The following is a 20,061-nucleotide window of genomic DNA, read 5'->3' as shown; positions in this document are numbered from 1 at the left end:
TTGGTTTAAAGAGCAAAGTCACTGCAGGTGGTTGGTTTTTACTACAGTGTTTACACACATGCACACACACCTGGCTTTGACCTGCACATTCTTTAAACTCTGTGTAACGTCTCTGTAGCCTCATCAAGCTAGTGCGTATGAATGTAAATAGCCCCATTGTGGCTCACAGACCTAACATGATTACATTCTTGCACGGTTCCTCCCTGGAGCAGTTTCCCCCGCAACCAGTTCTCACTGTAATATTTCTAATTTAACTCTCTAAAGATAAACCCTGGAGGATACGGAGGAATAAGGCCTTTTTTTAGCAAATGTCTCTCTGCGCTCAGCGGAAATTTGGCCGTGCTAATTCAATAGCCAGGGTCTATTGAAATGTAAGGAAACACAGAGCTTTTTATAGCTGTCTGTGACCCATGTAGGCTTCTGTGAGGGGACCATGAAAACAGGAAGGAAATGCTGCAGTAAAAGTCAAGCTTAGGAATTAATAACACACATAGTTTTGGATGTAGTTTGCACAAATGAACACGTGAGGTGGCGAACTTGCTCTGGGGTGTCGTGTACGATACGTGCGTGTATTTGCGTGAGCGTTTTCACCTCCTTGGCTTTACGTGCCAAGTTAGGTTCACATCAAGTTTGCTCTCCTCTCCTGAGAGCCAATGAGGTTTTATCCTGTTGCCTTAAAAAATGAATGGGCAACGGCAGTAATAATTTATCAGTTGCTCGAGTCATCAGTTAACTAAGCCTGAAGTTGGGCGAGATTGTGCTGGTAGCCTGCAATCTCACACAAGGCAGCTTGCCTGCATGTCTCAAAAGTCAAAGCCAACAGTTTTCAGTTGTCAGTGATTTACATTTAAGCTTCCTGTGGCACAGCTGTAGCAGCACAGAGCATTTGAAGAGGCACAGCCCGAAATATCTTGCATATGCAGCCAAACAGGGTCTTCTATTTAAAAATGAATATTGGGATAAGGCTGAAACTCTGTATAGTCTGTCGTTACGAGAATCGATTTCTACAAACAGCCCAGGTACAGAAATCTACAACAGCCCTGAGCATACACAAAGTGCACATACAGTGAAATGTCTGTGTTGGGTCTCGCGGGTTCACCAGTTCATGGTAGTCTTAGGTTCTTCAAGGGAACTGGACTTCCTTTTAGGTTCTTGAAGATGTTTCACCTCACATGCAAAAGGCTTCTTCAGTTCTAAAAGATAAAGGGTATCAACTCGTCACTCTGGTCCATCAGCTGGTAACGCTGATAGGGAGTAACGGATATTTAACCTCTGGCAATGGGACATGGACTGGTAGATGACCTGCTCTACCTCTGTCACCATGTGTCTACCAGTCATGACTCACATGACAGTGTAGTGTCAGGACCACCTCCAGTATTTTCGACTCACCTTTAGCTTTTAGAATGAAGAAGCTTATCTTCATTCTGCTGAAACATCTTCAAGAAACTAAAAAGACGTCCGTTTGTCTGTTAGCTCAGGCTGCAGCGTCACAGAAAACTGAATGGAAATCACAGGAAACCCACTAAGTGAATTTTCAAAGGCATGTGAAATATTGTATGTGTTTAATAATGACATTTTGGAAATGATCAGCCACAGGAAATTGAATTACATTTACTAATGAGTTAATGCTTAAAGTCAATAACTGGTTTGGGCCGCTTTGATTTCTTACATTTACAAGAGTAATCTCTCTCTCTTGCTTGCAGGCAAGTAGTCCAACCATATCTACCTATGTTTGCTTTTGTCATTTTAAAGCGCATAAGGAAACACAGCGGATGCTGGTTGGCTTCATTAATGACCATCACTTCCCTGCTCTTTTTCCTGAGGGCAGACAGCCAGTCTGTCACTGCGGCCTTTGTGTCACTTCCTGTCTCCTCTTTTTTTTTCCTGTCAGGGGGCAGAGTGAAAACCTGGAAGAGAAGGTGGTTCATCCTGACGGACAACTGCCTCTACTACTTTGAATACACAACTGTGAGTCTCACACCAACATGTTTTTGTTTTTTTTATTAACTAAAGGCATCTCTGCCGCTGTGTGTGTATGCTTGTGTCATCGCAGAGCCGAGCATTTCATTTTTATCCTCAGAAGTCTGTATGAAATCCACCCTGAGTCTACAGCCTCCTTGTTAATTATAACAAGCAGTTTATTCCATAGCACCAGAAAAACGACGAGGATTAACAATTCAAGTTTGCTACACTGCTGTTACGGTTATGGATTTCAGCAGGGAGCTCTTCATGTAAACTCTACAAACCAAACATAACTGAATATGTTGCACTGTCTTCACACCGTTTATTGGTAGTTTGATATAAAAAGCGGCCTCTGAACATTTGGTTTGTGACCACCTGTTCTTACGTCTCAGTTTAAGGGTGTTTTCTCTCCCTTTCAGTCCATTTAAAATGAACAAAAAAGAAAACACAGAGACTCTTTGGAAAAGGTGTCGCCTTCCAAATGGACTTCTGAGTGGTTTGTTTATGGAGAGATCCGACCCAACTAAAAGCTACACACTGCAATTTTGAGCTGAACACTTTCCTGTAGCCAGGTATGCTTTGCATTGTGAGAGATGTGCAGAGTACACAGAGTGTAAGTATACTCTTGGCCCAGTCTTATTTGGCCATTAATGGACTGAAGGTTCCTACATTTCAGTCCACCTGGGAGTTCACGTCTCTGTGTCAAAGGACATCAAACCACAGGAAAAGGCCACAAGTTTACAAACTCATGAACTGATTTGGACCACAGGCTGAAAAGTTTTTTGGTTCGGGAAAGAAAATCAAGTCATCTGGTTGTGTCTAAGAATCTATATTTATTATTGATTCTCACTGAGGAAACAGAGACTTTAGGGGCCTCTAAAAACCCTCCTACTATCCAAATCCTTGGAACTATCTTCCATGAAGGGTGATGCTATTTTCTGAGAATTTATTGGTCAGTTGGTGGCAATTTCACACCTGTTGCTAATCTCCGATTCCAAAGAACAAGAACTGAACCACCTTTGCGGTGCTAAAAACCCAGGGTTAACTCTGAAGTTAACCGGAAGAGACCAAATTCTGCTTCATAGTACAGGTCTCAAAGTAATAGGACCTAGTTCAGCTTTTAAGCCGGCGAGGCGTGATTGCAGATTCCGTGCCGGTGCGTCCACCCCCCTGCAGTGGCACCACAGACCACGTCACAATGTGAAAATTGTGATTTTTTATTTTTTTATTTTTTATTTTTTTATTTTTATTTTTTTAATTCAAAATCTGTTTAATTGAACTAAACTTATGGTAAAACAAGAACAGCTATGTAGGTAGTCATAAACAAAGCAAGCAAAAAGGGGAGAAAAGAGAAAATGTTACCACTTCAAAGCTCTTAGATAGCAGTCAAAGAAGGGATTAGTGGTACGCCACCTCGCTGGACCCGCCTACTACACAAGACCAGGAAAAAATACCTCCATCTTTCTTAGGAGCCAGAAGTGACCATATTTGGACAAGAGTGTGGATGACTAATCAGCATATGTACACGATTTTTCAGCCATAGACTGTATGCATGTATGGCACAGATATGCATACAGTTAGCACAGATTAGTTCTGCTAATCAGCGCTATAACATAGAATAAAAGACTTCTTGGACACAATGTTATGTGCATAGCAAGCCACATTTATTTATCAAATAATTTAATTAAAAATAAAAAAGGCACCAGCACCAGAAACATGGTCTAAAGATCCCGCTTAAAAAGAAGCCTATGGAGTCTAGCATATGTCACTAAAAGTGGCCATACCCCCAGCAATGTGTCACACTACAGTTACAATGAAGAGGAAATGCAGTGCTGTACAGAATCAAACCACCAAACTATGAACATGCTTGTTTCTGCTATGAAATGTGTCGTTTAAGCATTTTAAGACCCTGAAGTTGCCCTTCTAGGAACTGAAGTTCTGGCAATTCTGCATTGGGATTCATTTTTTGACTTTGTCCTTGTGCACAACTAATGTAGTTTTAACATGGTTTGTCACCTTTCTGTATTAGTTTCTGCACAAAACGGCAATAAGCTACTAAAGTTACTGGGTCATAGAAAAGAAAGAAAACTCTAGCGTGTAATTATCGCATACTTGTCTTGTGGCCACAGTGGATGAAATGTTGCAGACTGTTTTAATTGTCATATGTGCTCAGGTTGGCATGGGTTACTATTAAATCATTGTCCCTTACTATAAAAATTAGCCAATAGTGCTTGAAGATTTCCACCAGGGCCTTTGTTTCTTTGCTGCCACATCAGCACTGTCCTCTCTTTGCTGTAGTATTATCCTTCAGGACACTATCATTATGTCCCGTCCTCTGGTCAGACTGCAGCATGCACAAGTAGAGGGGAGGGGAGGGGGGGGGGCAACAAGCTACAATCACAGTGGATTTTTCTTTTCTGTGTAAGGCTGTTCCAGTGTTTCTTTCTTATAGAAATCTCATTTTATGCCCTTTTTTTATGATTTTTTTTTTTATTTTTGATCTCCCCTTTCTTCCCCTTGCTCCTTTTCTGGTTTCTGTTCTTTCTTTAATACTTGCTTTTTGACTTTGTTCTAAATTGCTCTTTCTATCTATCTCTGTCTAACTCTGGTTGTTTTTTCCCCTCCTCTCATGTTCCTGCTTTTGATCGCTCTCTCCTTTAGGACAAGGAGCCTCGTGGGATCATCCCACTGGAGAATCTCAGCATCAGGGAGGTGGAGGAGCCCAGGAAACCTGTGAGTGTTGCCTGATTAGAGACCTCAGCCTTTCTCCCCTTGGTTACTGTGTTCACTAAATCTTCTTTTTGTTAAAATATTTCTTCGCCAAAGATAATTATCTGGCACCTGTTTTTGATGACCTTTGACCCCTCTCTGTCCCTCCTTCAGAACTGTTTTGAGCTCTACAACCCGAATCACAAGGGCCAGGTGATCAAAGCCTGTAAGACAGAGGCAGATGGGCGTGTAGTGGAGGGAAACCATGTAGTATACAGGATATCAGCACCCACGCCTGAGGAGAAGGAGGAGTGGATTAAATCCATCAAGTAAGATTCCTCGTAATAGTAATGACGGCACAAAGATCCAGTGTTAAACCAGTAATGGTTGTTGTTACGTCAGAATAAACAAATAAAAATTTTTAAAAAATCCGTGAATGTGATTTCCTTGATGTTGGATTCATTTAAGGCAGAAACCAGTTTTAACCTGTTCTTTTTTAATTTCAATTAAATCTAGACAACTTGAATATATGAGGTGCAGTCTTAAAGTCTTACGAGATCAAAAACCTGACTTGATTTCAGTTTAGGTGATCTCATTCAAGGTCATCTTCTTGAGCACCTTGTTATATCTCTCTCGAAGTCCTGTTCTGACCCTTATACTTCTGTGATTTCACCACGTTCAAACTTGCACAAACATCAAACACCAGCTCCGGCTGTTTGCTGTTTTCTGTTGTCTGCTATTTTTCTGCTATTTTCAAAGGCAGAGGTTTTCATTAGAAAGCTCTTTCTCTCTTGAAAGGACATGACAGCATAGTTTGGGTTTGCAAAGTTTCATCTTAAGAAACAACAAGACTTCTGGTACAATGTTCTTCAGACAGAAGCACATTGCTTCGTGCCATATTTGGCAAAAACCAAACGCAGCATATTAGCACAAACGCCTCATACCAGCTCTGCAGCATGGTGGTAGAGGCGTGATGATTTGGGCTTGTCTTGCAGCCACAGGACCTGGCAACCTCACAGTCATTGAGTCCATCATTACATGCTCTGTATACCGAAGTTTTCTGCAGTCACAAGAGAGAGCATCTGTCTGACAGCTTGGTGCAAATTAGGTCATGTAACCAGGCAATAGTCCAAAGCATAGCAGCATTTTTACCTGTTTTTGTAGAACCAAGGTGCTACAATGTGGCAGGACCTTAAGAGAGCTGTGCATTAAATAAAATGTCCACAAACCTCAATGATCTCAAGAAACGTTGCAGAGAAGAGTGGGCCAGAGTTCCTCCGCAGTGATGTGAGATAATAGAGTCCTACAGAAAACAACTGCTTCAAATGACGACTGCAAAAACTTTCTTTTTCACGTGACTGTATTTTACTACAGTGTTTAAATTAAACAGTGAAACGAATAACAACATGTTTTATTTCCATCAGATCGTATACATTCACGCTGGCAGTGAGTATACCATCGCTTTGGCAGCTGTGATAACCTTGCTTTTAATGACCTAAATGCTGGATGTTTTGTAATCGCCTGCATAAACGGTGGTGCAATGTCAAAGAGAGTTGGCTCAGCAGAACAGAGTGCTTATATACCATAATGTAGTGCAATCATCCACCTCCCCTCTCTATACTATCAGAGTATTCACAGGAGACATGATGGGGGATTAGACATTGCGTATAACGCACCAGGGTTGAGCCAGCAAACCTATCCAACACAGGCAGCTCCAAACTAGGGGTGACGCACTCACATCTACCAAAGCTAACAAGTCACAGCTTGCACTTCACCAGAGGGGTCCGAGAGGACTCGGGGTTCTGTGGAGATAAAAGGCTTTTTATGGAAATTATGATTTGCCCCTTTTTTTTAAAGTAGAGATGATTATAGAGGCAAGGCCTTATCTGCTCATCTTGAGTGTCAGGAAGTGAAGTTGGACCAAGTAGGTCAATTAAGGAAGTGAGCTGCTGTTGTATGAATTAGTGTGACACGTTTGAAGTGAAAAGTGTGTTTTAGAAAAAAAAACATTAAATAATTCCAGTCAATGTATCAGTTTTTAAGAAGCATTTCCAGGACTGAAAAATGGTGGAGAAGGTTTTTAGCTGTGGCAGCCGCGCTCTGATTTGATTTCTCCACAGGGGAGTTATTGTTTCACAAAATTGGGTTGTAGAACACAACAATGAGGAGTATGAAAGAGGATAGTCATCTTACACACACTCATTCTTTAGCGTGTGGCGTTATAAAGGGAATCAGAGATATCCGCAGTGGGGGGTTGAGCCTTCTTGCTTTGTGCTGGTGCTAACAGGATTTAGCAGCCGTGAAACTGAGCTTTTTGGTAGAGCCCAAATGGCTTCCTGACTCACTTGCTGCCTTTGTAGGCTGCCTTTACTCCCTCCTCCCCCCCCCCCCCCCCCCCCCCCCCCCAAACTAAGCAGAAGAGTCTATAAGCAGGACTGTTGTTTGCCCTCCTTCAGACCTATAAACCTGCAGCAAGAGGAAGAGAGCGTGTGCGACTGCATGGTTCGCTACGTTCTTGGCCGGGTTCTGGAGGAGGGAATCAGTGCAAGGTTCCAGCAAACCAGACTATCCAAAAAAAAAGACAACAAACAAAAAATAGGAGAGGGGGTCCCTCTTCAGAAACCATGGAAACCTAACTAGGTCACTCCACTAACTTTTTTTTTTTTCTTTTTCTGATCTAGTTAAAGCATGCGTTTGTATAAATGTGCCTGCATTTCCATATCAAAGATGTTTGAGACCCTCCTCTCATGTGGCCTTCTTATTTATTTCATCGCTGTCCTCTGATTGGCTTCTCTAGGGCAAGCATTAGCAGAGATCCTTTCTACGACATGCTGGCCACCAGGAAGAGACGCATCGCCAACAAGAAATGAAGAGGGACAATCAGGTGAACCTCCAAACCCCCTCCATCTTTATCTCCTTAAGTTCATGCATTCATAAACCACACACACTGCAAAGCTGGACTGAAGAGCACAGAGCTGACTTCAACCCCGAAGGCAGACTTTGGTTTCTTTCCTGGACTCTCCACAAGTTGTATGCACTTGCTGGGGAGACATCACACACTTGCTGGGGAGAAAGCAGCGCTCCAGCCAGTTTGTTTCTCCTCCATCTCATATACACCCCCCTACCTCCCCAGTCATGCTTATAAGATGTTTATAGGTTTCCCTAAAGCCCAACTGCCATGTTTCAGGTGCACATGCATGCATGTGGGTTATTGTAGACCAATATGTTTGTATTTGTGTGTATGCAGCAGTGTGCATGCTATCGGTGCATACCGCATCTACAGTATGGGTGCATAAGTGATGCAAGTGTTCCCTCCATTGTGCTTTATGAAAAAAGTTGTTATTCAGAATCAGTTCAGATGTGTGGTCATTGACACGGTGCGCAAAATGTAAGGGTGACTGCTGGAGAAGGGGGGAGGTGGGATGAGGGGATGGACGGACACGTTTGGGACGTGGTTATGACCGCAGTGCAACCTCACCTGGACCACGTCGTCATCTCACTCTGGTGCTGAATTCTTCTCTCAAGGTGCCACGGCTGAAGAGTAACCTCAGAGGACATCAACAACAACAACAAAAAGATGGCTTAGATTTAGGTTCTTTACAGTCAGCTGGACTGATTTCATTTATCTGTGTGGAGCAGAGAATTTTGTAACGTGCATCCTTTCTTACTTTAGTTGAGTAGCAGTGGTGCTTTTGCTAAAGTTTCAAATTCAACTCTCTTTGTGGACTTAAAGTTGCAATCCTTAAGATTTCAGCACCTCTGGTTTGACGGTATCCTGTCACACATTTTGAACATCTGCTCCCTTACGAGGGGTCGCCAGAGCAGGTAGCTCCCACACGTTTGCACCTCCTCTGCAGATCGACCCAAGCATCTTCAGCTCGAGAAGTGAATGTTTGAACTACAGCACTGTCTGCTGTTTACAGTGTTTTGACTTTGATTACAACTAGACTTTTTCACACCTTTCCTCACCTTTAATCGAATTATTTTTTAAAAATAGCAAATATACTATTTAAATAATTTACATATGTAATATGGGGTAACCCATTTCCATCAGCCTTAATCTTAGTGAGAAATATATTATGTACCTATGACTGCTTCACAATAAAAGCCCTCTTTTTAAATGCTTTTAACATGAAACAGTAGCAGGATAACATTTGTTGGCAGCTGTCAAACCAGGATCTCATTTCATTGACATCTTAAGGATTAGAACTTTCAGAGCGCTTTCATTTGAGAAAGTCTATCTACTGAGTGGGTTTTATTTTTGGCTGTGCAGAAGCCCAGTTAGGTACCAGTCCAATTAAGCTTCTTTTTTTCCTTTCCCTTATCTATGGCCTATGTGAGTGAAGGTCGGTGTGTTGTCGTGATCCTGTTTGCATTTGGTTCGTACTCCTAAAGATCCTTGCTTGCCTTTGTGTTTCTTCTCTTTGAACATTTCTATATCTAATAACCAGCTATCATTTTTGTATTTATTTTCATTTGTGAAATGGTTTAATACTACCTGTAAATGTTCAGCAGTGTATGCCTAAGTTATGTTTGTATATACAATGTATAGCTTTCTGGTCTCTTTGTTGTAGTATGCACAAACTCTGTGTGTAACCATGTTTGAGCCGACTGGCAGTTTGCATCAGCTGAAGTTTGAGGTCTTCTTTGCAAAAGCCTTAAACATAATCATTATAAAATATATGGGGATGATGAATATTGGATAAATAACTGACAACGCCGTTAAAAAGCCATGACTGAGTGAGAAAGGTGGTTGTATTTATGATGATGATGATGATGAAGATTATGGTGAATATGATGATGATTATACTAAAGTAATATCGGTGATGGTGATTATATAATTGATGATGATGATGTCAAAAACACCAGTAGTTTTCTATATAATTGTAAAATACAGTGAAAGCCTTGTGGTCAGGGCATGATATTATCTTCTACTGCCCTGTGTGGGCTTATAGTTACATTAACTTTTATATTCTCTGTAAAAGCTATTGGTCACGTTGTACATTACGTGTATCTACATAAAGTATACCTAAAGCAGATTTGTGGTGTGTTCATTATTAATGCCGGCCCTGACCTACTTGTTCACATAAATAATGAGCTGTTATTAATGAAGCACTCAGGCTGCTTAGAGCACGATGAGCTGTTTTTGTTTTTGTGAATGCGGAGGTCATCCTCCATGATGGGGAGCAGTGATGTATACCTGCATCCTGGCGAACACGTGGTAAATTAACAGGAAGTAGGGAAAGGTGAAGGATGACCTATTGGATTTGTGTGTTAACGTGCACAATAAGTGAAGCAATAACACCCTCTACAGGCTGTTCAGAGAAATATGCACAAAAACCTGAATCTTTAATTTTACTATTTTTCTGCTGTTCTCTCAAAGAAAAAAAATCATCAACCAAAATGAAAAGTCATACGCTTCAGTGTTTTCTGTGGTAAAACAGATACTGATATAAATTTTTATGCTTTATTATGTGCAGAGATTTACGTTTTTAGGTACATTTACCTTTAAATAAATGTAGTAGATTCAGTGTTTATGATTATTACAGTGCTCACTGGGTTTCTCTTATTTTGTACACACCATTTATGTCAATGATGTGAATATAAGCGGCTCATTACATAATAAACCTAAGGAAAACATCCCTATTAAATAATAACAGCTTTAGTAGATTCATAAGACAAATAAATAAAATAAGGGAATATTTAGTCAGCACGGTAAGACAAAGCCAGATAAACTTCTGGGATACAGATGTGTTCAGCTCTAGGGAAAGGTTTCACAGGTGGTGGTCACAGATCATTACTCTCTTCTTATCCCTCCTGACTGATTATTTTCCAATTTTGCTTTTTGCTAGTGTTCTTGTCACAACTGGTAGGATTAGACAAAGTTTGAACATGTTGTCCTGTAGGGACGTCCTGTCCTGGATGAAAGCATTGATGAGCTTTAGCTCTATTTGGTCGCCTTGGATACCCAGATACATATCATCCCAGAGGTTCCTGAGGCATTAGTACCTCCTTTATCCAGGAAATGCCTGCACACTCTTGCCACTGAATTTATGAAACGAGTGGACCATCAGTGGCAGATGTGTCTGTTCTGGTGTGCCGCCTGTCAAGCTGCGAGTACAAGTCCCACTGAAGTATAGCAGGCCCCCATGCCACCCTCATGGAGTCTGATTCTGATAGTTTAGTCAGAAAGATGCCCCTCAGTAGCCCAAGGATAATCTTCTAGCAGAGCAGATGCTGGTCCTGCTGCTGGGTTGATGTATTTCTATGGCCCTGTATAGCTCTCCTTATGTAACAGCACATCTCATCATTTAAGTTGATAGCTTTTATTCCTGCATTTTGGAGCTTTCATAATCAAATTTGACCCACCTGTGCACTTCTAGTGCCTGTAACAATGACAACTTTGTATGCGGGTATGTTTTATGGAGGTAAAATTGTGTGTGCAAATTGTGTTAATGTGCAAAACAAACAGTCCAGTTCAAAAGCAGTCTGTATATACTTAATAAATGATTGTGTACCTAATAAATAGGTCACTAAAATAGTATATTAAAGTATTATGGGCCCAGTGCTCAGCTGATTATCATCCATGGGGGAAAAAAAATTCTACACAAAGTGTGCAGCTTGTGACTCCATTCATTGCAGCGTAATGTTATTATGCTAAAAACGACTTAATGGAAATGAGAGCTAATGCTGAAAATGTCCGTGATACTTAAATCACATAAGCAATACTGTGTGTTTGTGGAGCATTAACTGGTTGGGAATTACAGTCCATTTTATACACAGTTCCCTATTTTCACAGTCTCAAAAGTAATCGGACAGTCAAAAATAGTTAATGCTATATTGTTGTTATTGTGCTTTTGTACTATAAGACAGGTTTGGAAAACTGTGGCTATAACTTGTATTTGAGCAGGTAGCATAATGATGGACACACTTGGTTTAACACAGTTTATTAGAAAAGCAGAGCGAGGCATCACAGTTACAGTACTGTGCAGCAGGCTTGAGCTGCCCCTCATTTCTCTATATTTTGTAAGGAAAATGTGAAATAGGTGCAGTGATTTATTGAAAGATGCACCATCACACGTGTATATACAGTCTATAAGGCAAAGACAGATTGTGTACAATTCTAACAAGCCTAAAAGTTAATACTTGGTACAACGACCTTTATTTTCCAACCAGCCTGAAGTCTGTTACGCAAACTTTCTTGTCATTTCTATATGTAGTCTTCAGGAATAGTTCTCCAGGCTTCTTGCAGGACATTCAAAGCTCTTCTTTGGATGTTGGATGGTTCTTGTTTTGTCCTCCATCACGATGATCCCACACTGCTTCAATAATGTTACTCTAATTTCGTACCTCAGGGAGAAAACCCTGTTTCCCTTCCTTAAGAATGGCTTCTTGACAGTCATCCATCCACTGGGACCAATTTTGATTTCCTATTTCATAGAACATGCCTTTCAGATACTGTTAATGAAATATGCCCCGTTTCCAGCTAACAGTCATTTTGGGAGTCACTTTGTTGGTGCATAACTGCATTCACTATAGAAATGGATAAAGTGTGTGTTTTTATTACAGGCTGTTAGTAATAAAGTGCCCCTAACTCAAGGTCATCCGTTGAGTTAGGTGCCTTTTTTATGCTGGAATGATTGATGGGTCAGAGTTAAGCGACTTAACAAAATTAAATCATCAGGAAACGATCAGGAAATGAACTGACAATGAGTGAAAAAGCAGCCGACGTCCAAAGAAAATGCTGAAAGACGTTCAGAAAATTAGGAGCAAACTATTTTTAAAGAATTCAGGGATGGCTCAAGACTTTTGCACAGTACTGTAAATGACAAAGACTGACTCAGTTAGTCACTGCGTAAGCTTAGGTAGTCAGTGTTTGTATTTGGATTTGAAGTTTGCATAAATAACAAAGGTTACTTCAGGTTTTGTTTTTGCAGATTTGCACACTGATAAAAAAAAATGAGCTGAGGAAAGAAAAGGACAAACACTGCCTCCCAGTGGATAAATATGGAATCACAGGGTAAAATGTAAAAAAGGAAAAAGAAAACTGTATGGCAGACATTTATTTTACAGATGCAACGCCCTTTTAACAAAGATCTCTAGCAGCTCCACCAGGAACAACATCATGAATTCATGTAATCTGGACATATTATATATATATATATATATCTAAAAATATAAACAAAAACCAGTGTATATAAAACAAGTATCTATGATTTCATGTTAGATTCTGGGTCAATGTATGGCTAAATAAAGAGTCAAAGGCATTTCAACATAATGTCTTGAATATGTTGCCTTTAGTTTGATGACAATCCGGTTTTCCTGCTGCCTTTGAAGGTGTCAAATGACAACATTACTGAAAATTAGAACCACATCTGAATGAACTGCCCTTCAACTGCACAACAGCGTTTGTCTGTAGGGTTTTGTGAGATGGAGCCTCACGTGTAGTAGTTGGGTAGGCAGTTTTACTGGCTTGTTTTCGATCAGTTTTAAGGGAAAATAAAGGCAGCCAAGTGTTTTTTGCAGCAAACAGTAACCAATAACATGCTCATAGTTTAACACAAATGTGAGGTAAATGAAACTCTGTAGAAATACAAACTGCAAATGACCGGACACATTTTACATTCTACTCTTTTTTACGTTTGGCTCTGAGTGCAGAGGTATTGCTGATTGTGATCATGAGCAACTTCTGAGCGAAATGTGTGCTTTTGAAACTGCACATCCAATGAAACATCAACCACAGATATTATTGTGCCTTCTGATATTATTGTTATTGCACTGATGTGATCTATACTAGCACATATAGAAGGTCCTAAAACATGGCACACTCATTTAAATCACAAAAGGAAGCAAAGAAACAGCTGTGAGGCACTGGAAAGTAAAAAGCACAGGTACAGTAAAAATACAGTTCAAAGTAATCTATACTTGACCTTCTGAACATGAAAATAAAAAAAAATATTTAAATGTTTTTGAGATCTTTGCAGAAGCAGTGGCACAATGACCATTTTCTTCTAAAATCTGCAGATTTTGCAGTCGTGTCTGCTACAACAACAAACTCCCCAAAATCTTTTCTGACCTGATAAAAAAAAACGTAAAAACAAACAACAACTTGCTGAAAATAACTGGTTTCCAAATCACTTGACCACGGTCGTAATGGTGCAAACTCACACTTAAATATCAACCTTGTATCTTAAACTCTGGCCTTTTGTCAATGCCTCGGTGACTCTTTAGTAACTGGTAGGTTACTAACCGCCCTTCAGCAGGGCGAAGAGGACACCTGATCATAGTCAGGACATTTGAGGAGAGCAGGGTAGCTGGTACTCATCTGAAGGGAAGCTTCACTCGAGATGTCTGAGGGGCTCCGTCCACGTGACCAGGCCTCCGGGTGGAGGAACTGACCAGAGTGGTCGGAGCAGTTGCTGAGGCGAGGACGGTAGAAGCTGGGATGGCGGGGCTGGTAGAGCTCCTCTGCTTCGTAGCGCTTCATGAACAGGTAGACTGACATGACGCCGGCGCTCTGCAGTGAGGAAGAGTCAGTTTATTCATAAATAACAATATGATCATTATGGCTTATAGCTTAAGACATTCAGTAATTAGCAATCTGAAATTATTAGAAGACAGAGAGAAGTATGTCCATTTATACACTCAGTACTTGGTTGGGACCATGAATTACTGCATCAGTGCATCGTGCCATGGAGGTGGAGGTGTCTGGTGGCTATGCTAAGGTGTTATTGGAGCCCAGGTTTCTTTGATAGCAGCTCTCAGCTTGTCTGTATTTTGGGGTCGGGTATTTCTCATCTTCCTCTTGAAAGATGCTCTGTGGGGTTCAGGTCAGGTGAGCTGGCTGGCCAATCAAGCGCAGTAATAATATGGTCAGAAAATCATTTGGTAGTAGTTTTGGCACTGTGAGCAGGTGGAAAGGGAAATTGGCATCTCCTGAAAGCTTGTCAGGAGATGGAAGCATGAAGCGTGGTAAAACCTCCTGGTAGAAGGCCACATTGACTTCGGACTTCGGACCAGCAGATTACACGACACCCCAAATCATCTCAGACTGCAGAAAGTTCACAGTGGACTTCAAACAGCTTGAATTTTGTGTCGAATCAGTTGACTTTGCATTACCACACTTCGATACAGCGCTGTGCAAACAGCCAGCCTTTTCAGCAGTGACCTTGTTGAGGGTGCTGTTCATAAGATGATATTTACACTGTTTGAACAGAAATTCACTCAAACTGGAAATGAAATGTTCTAATGATTTGTGATTCACCTCTGATGAGCTCATGAGCTATAAACACAAAAAAGAAACTAAACAAACAAAAACAAGAGTGAAACCAAACCTCCAACAAGGCAGCTCACTCTCTGGGCAGCTTTTACTTTGAAGGGAATGCCATTGTATTTTGTATATATTCAGTTTGTTTTCTTTGTTCTTTTTAAACATAGTTTAAGAAGCTGTTATTTTCCCTTCTGAAACCTATTTTAATATACTTGACACAATTTTGAGTAGTGCTTTTTTAATACAAACACAAAAAATGAAAAACCCAACAATTATAAAATTGTTCATGTATTCAAATTGCTGACTTGTTGAATGTATTTAAACATTTGTAACACATTAATGTAATGTACATTACACAACATGTACTCAAAAATGCTAACATGTTGTCATCAGTCTGAAAACCTGTTGTCTCCTCAATAAGCTCTATAAAGCATTTTCATTACTTTGACCTTCAGATCAATTGATTGACATTGAAGGAGAGGTCAGAGGTCAAATGTAACGTGATATTTTAAATCTTTAAATGGCACTTTCTATATGTTGACAACATATTCCACACTTAAGTTAAAAGGCTTTTTGTCAATTTTCGACCAATAAATCAGTCAATCTACATCTCTATGAATTCATTTAAAACTTTGGAGCCATTGTGTTTACAGACAGAATGACACACAAACACAAAAACATAAGTAATGAATACAGGATAACTGAAAGTTACATTTTTTATCAATTCAGTAGTACATTAGAATAACTAGTATATGAATACTGTAAACATCTGTATTCATGCATGTTAATAATAATATCATAATAACTGTTTACCTGAGGTAATCCTGTATTTCCTCAATGTGAACCCTGGAGGGCAGTAAACACTCAATACTATGAGCACAGTCATTTTAAGGAGGAGATTTCAAAATAAAATCCTTCCTATTTACCTTCCTGTTACTACCACACATGCCAACAAGTGCACAGTGGCAATGAGAGCTCAATGTTTTTATGTTATCTAGATTTATTCATATGAACATATAAACATGTTTCTTCTTGAATGTTTTTTAGCGTGTGAACTGACGGATGCTGCATCCACAGCCGTGCCAAACAGCAGTAAAAGTCATTTCTTTTTTTATGTTCAGCTTCTCACCTCAGTGAGCAGGAAGGAGAGGGCAGCAAAGGCAAAGGACCAGCCGTACTTATAGGAAAAATAGGCCTCACTGCTCTTCGTCCTGTTCAGCATTTCATCATTTATACTGGAAATGTACAGCACCAGGCCCACCACTAAAGCCAGACCTGAGGACAGAGAAACTGGATGTTAAAAAAGTAAAAGGGAGACACGACAGGAGATGATCCAGAGAAAGGAGGAGTTGCCTTACCTGAGAGGATAAAGAAGATTCCAGAGACAAATGCCAGGATGGTGCGGTGAGGGCGGACGTGGCCGATGTTGTTGAGGACAAAACCGATGAACATGAAGAAGAGGCTGACCAGAGGGAACGGAGTGGCTGAACGGATCATCTCTGAAGAGGAGGATAAAGAGCAGATGAAGGAGCCTGCTGTTTAACCACAAAAACACTAAACAAATGATCGAGCCAAAGAAGCTGAGATATGAAAAAAAATACTAAATACTTATAAATAAGAAAAAAAGCAGAATAAAAGTCTTTTAATGTGGAAATTGGAAAAAATTACATTTAGATTATCTTAATATCACAAAGGGAAATTAGGACCTGTTTTGATCTATTTTAATTATACAGCAGTTTTTTAATTTGTCGTCTTTGATAGAAAATAGTTTTACATTCAAACTAGAGAACCACAGAAGAAAGAGGATGGAGAACAATGAGTCTTGAAATAAAAAAACTAGAATAAAATTCCCCCAAATGGAGCGCTGCACTGGAGCTCATTATATCGACTAAATGGAGTGATTTATCCTTCAGTTAAGTTTTGACATTGAGTTTTACTGAAGGACTGTCTGTGAAGAGGCAATAAGTATTCCAGGGAGGAGCAGGCGGCGACGTGAGGGTTCAGATGAGTCAGACGTATGTGGTCTCACTGCATTCAGACTTCTGAACATGAGCTTATTGGAAAACAAGTTCTCAGACTGAAAAATGCCCCCAGCCTTTAATATAAACAAGTGCTAGTTGTGATTACTTTTTTTTGCCTAAAGCTGCAGCTGGAGGCGGTGTGTCCTGCTGGTACTTACTGAGCACGTTCACTGTGGACTCTGACGTCAGCTGGACATTCATTGGCATGATGTACTCGATGGTGAAGCAGCGACCTGACTCGTCACCTGCAAAGGAACGAGACAGAAGTGAGGGTGAGACTCATTCGAATTTACCCTCGCAAACATCGGACAAACAGATGTGCAGAACTCTTTGAGGATTAAAAGTCAGTTATTTAAATGACTAGAATTAAAGTGGAGCTTAAAGAAGGTTTAACAATCAGTGAGAACAGAAGCAAAAGGCTGAAACAGCCAGAGAAGAGGTCGGCATGTGGGCAGAGGCATTTTGAGAGACACATGGCAGCCAAAGAGTCCTAAATAGAAATCTGTGGGAGAATTCCTGCCCCATATAACTGACTTAGTGACAATCATATGACACATACTGACACAGGCTCACAACCGTTTTAGATGTGGTGGCAGGGATCTCTACTCATTATTTTTGCTGAATGATGTTTGCTCAGCTGCTCTTGGATGATCAGAAATTTCATAAATGAGCTGTAAATGAACTTATAATGTTGTGTAGTAGAAGTCTACCTCATAAGGGGGAAAAACCCTTTTAAAACATATTTTGGGGCAAAATTGTCAAACTTGTGAAATATTTTTTGTTTGTTTGTTTGTTTTTGAGCAGATTTGTTTGGTGATTCTGTGCATGCTTTCTTTATGTGAATGTGACCATTTAAATGAAAACAAGCTTTAAAATAATAGCTTGGTCGTGGGACACTTATCCATTGTAACCAAAGGTAGTTTTGAGACAGGAACTAGTTCCTCTAGTCGTTCCTGTGATGACCGAGTGTCTGTATGTGGGAATGTGTTGTTTTGTCTTATTGTGCTACTTATTTTCCACTGTACTCACTTAGACCTTCTCACTGTGGAGTCTTGGGACTCACATAGGGTAATACGGACATTTACAAAATGCTGTGAATACACAAACTACCCAGATGATTCTAGACAAAATATATGGACAAAAGTACTGAGCCATCCCAAATACAGAAGCTGCTCAGCCATGGAAACCCATGCCGTGAAGCTCCCGGTGCACAGCTTTTGTGCTGATGTTAATGCCAGAGGAGACCTGGAATGCTGTAGGTACTGCATCAGCAGAGGTTAGGGTACTTTTACACATTATGTAACCCTGTACTATAATTTCACATGTCTGTCACGAAGAGTAAAAGCAGTGTTACTAACATAGAGAGGGACCAAAAGAGGACACGAGAAGGTTGGACAGCTACAGCTGATGGTACAAAAGATTATCTGATGTTTTTGAACAACATGGCTATCTTGTTATCTTGTTACAGTGACAGCTGTAACAAGATAACAAGATTCAAACCTTCACTAGCGTCAAGATTGGAGTGACTTTGTCCAAAATTGTCAGTTTTTGCATGTTCTGATTCCCAAAGAGGAGCGACAGTAGCATAACCTGATGAAAATTGATCACAGTGCAGAACACACAGTACACTGCAGCTCTGACCTTGATAGTCACGCATAAGTAGAACATATCCACTACTTCACTGCAGTGATATTCCCTAATGGCCTTTTTTAGCTTGATAATGCTTTAAAATGCTACACAGTCATGACGTTGTGCAGGACAACGTCACACAGACACGAGGACTCATCCTCTGTCTCCTCATTGCTCTTTTTATCACTTTTACTTGTACTCGACACTTACTCACAAGCTCTCTTTTCCACTCACACACACAGTGATGAAGTAATTGTGAATGTGTGTGAATATGAATGCTGGTGGTTTACATGATGATACATCACTGTGACAGCTTGCTGCTGTCGCCACCTTTACTGTAGAGATGATGAAGATCTTGAATGTGAGAGAGTAAAATCCAGTGGCGTTATCTGTTCTACACTTTTGATTCATCCATGACTAACTGACAAATTTCAGGAGCACAGAGATAGCCGTACCCACATATTTCCTTAATTTTTAAAATCTAGTCACTAACCAGCCAGAAAGCAGACTCTCCAGAGGCCAGAGTGCAACGAGGTCTTGATGTCAGTGCTCTGGTTCAGAGGCATAATGACTCCCTCCTCCAGGTAGAGCCAGTAGTCGGTGCTCACTGCCACTCCCAGCAGCCCCAGGCCACTGATTGCAAAGACACTGCTCAGCAAAGTCAAGGCCTTCCTGCTGCATGCACTCATGGCCACAGCAGGGTGAGCTCCAGCAGCCGGTGTAAAATACAGAATAATCCAAGCAGCAAGCTGGAGGAGAAAAAGGGAGATGGATGTGGCACTTTAAAAGAAGCTGGAAACAGAAACCACCAAAAAAGATGCTTAAAATAAAAATAATAATAAAAAATAAAAAAAACGTTAAGAAAAGAAACACTAAGAAAAAAACAAACTATAACCTCTAAAAGCTACGACCAAACAAAAGTTTAAAAAAAATCCTGTGACATATAAAATGTGAATTTTTATTTATTTTTAACAAAATTCAAAATGTTATTTACACAATTATGACAAAAAAACCCTAAAAAGCCTGAACCACAAAATAATTTCCAGAAAATTCTATTTATTGAACCTTCTGACAAATAAAAACAAGTGGTCATTAATTATAATTATTAATTTGCATATATGAGTTTTAATTTGAGTTATATTTTAACTAGCATTTTTTTTCTTTTGTAATCTACTGCTTAAAATATATATATTGTGCAATTTATTTAGGGTTCTGTTTGTGGGTTTTGTTTTTGTTTGTTTGTTTTTTTTAATAATGTAGAGGTCTCAAAAACTCTTACAGGGTTAAAGGTTGAGAATACTATTATTAGCATGAACCTAATTAGCTTAGCATAAAGAAACTGGGAAATCAGCTCCTGTGACTGGCTACAAGCAACAAAATCTGCCTTCCACTATTTTGTAATTCATGTATCTGTTTATGAAAATTAGCTTGTTCCAGACTATTTATCTCAACTTCTTGATAAACAGACTG

The 20,061-nt window shown here is 40.1% G+C and overlaps 2 protein-coding genes across 3 annotated transcripts in view; one reads left to right on the top strand and one right to left on the bottom strand.

Moving 5' to 3' along the window:
* Positions 1 to 9,703, top strand: part of cyth3b (cytohesin 3b) — a 41,833-nt gene extending 32,130 nt beyond the window's left edge. Inside the window, exons 10-13 of the mRNA XM_085351600.1 lie at positions 1,892 to 1,968; positions 4,624 to 4,695; positions 4,846 to 5,000; positions 7,469 to 9,703. Of these exons, the coding sequence (XP_085207726.1) occupies positions 1,892 to 1,968; positions 4,624 to 4,695; positions 4,846 to 5,000; positions 7,469 to 7,541 (377 nt within the window). The 3' untranslated portion in view covers positions 7,542 to 9,703. The remainder of the gene's footprint in view (positions 1 to 1,891; positions 1,969 to 4,623; positions 4,696 to 4,845; positions 5,001 to 7,468) is intronic.
* A 4,224-nt stretch (positions 9,704 to 13,927) lies between these two features.
* On the bottom strand, positions 13,928 to 19,289 carry cacng5b (calcium channel, voltage-dependent, gamma subunit 5b). Of its 2 annotated transcripts, XM_085352399.1 has the most exons (6): positions 19,085 to 19,280; positions 18,590 to 18,598; positions 17,121 to 17,240; positions 16,300 to 16,440; positions 16,071 to 16,216; positions 13,928 to 14,188 (listed from the first exon to the last, which is right to left on the bottom strand). In XM_085352399.1, exons 1-6 carry the CDS (start codon positions 19,278 to 19,280, stop codon positions 13,928 to 13,930), a joined length of 873 nt encoding a protein of 290 aa, XP_085208525.1. The 2 variants fall into 2 exon arrangements, with proteins under 2 accessions (XP_085208525.1, XP_085208526.1); XM_085352400.1 differs by lacking the exon at positions 18,590 to 18,598 and having other exon boundaries at positions 17,121 to 17,207; positions 19,085 to 19,289.
* Positions 19,290 to 20,061: the final 772 nt, after the last annotated feature.

This window comes from Diplotaxodon limnothrissa, linkage group LG4 (genome assembly GCF_057381915.1).
Source record: "Diplotaxodon limnothrissa isolate DT_005_m linkage group LG4, D_limnothrissa_male_GT1.1, whole genome shotgun sequence".
Classification (NCBI taxonomy): Eukaryota; Metazoa; Chordata; class Actinopteri; order Cichliformes; family Cichlidae; genus Diplotaxodon; species Diplotaxodon limnothrissa.
Note: the sequence above shows the minus strand (reverse complement) of the source record. Positions and strands in the feature narration are given on the sequence as shown.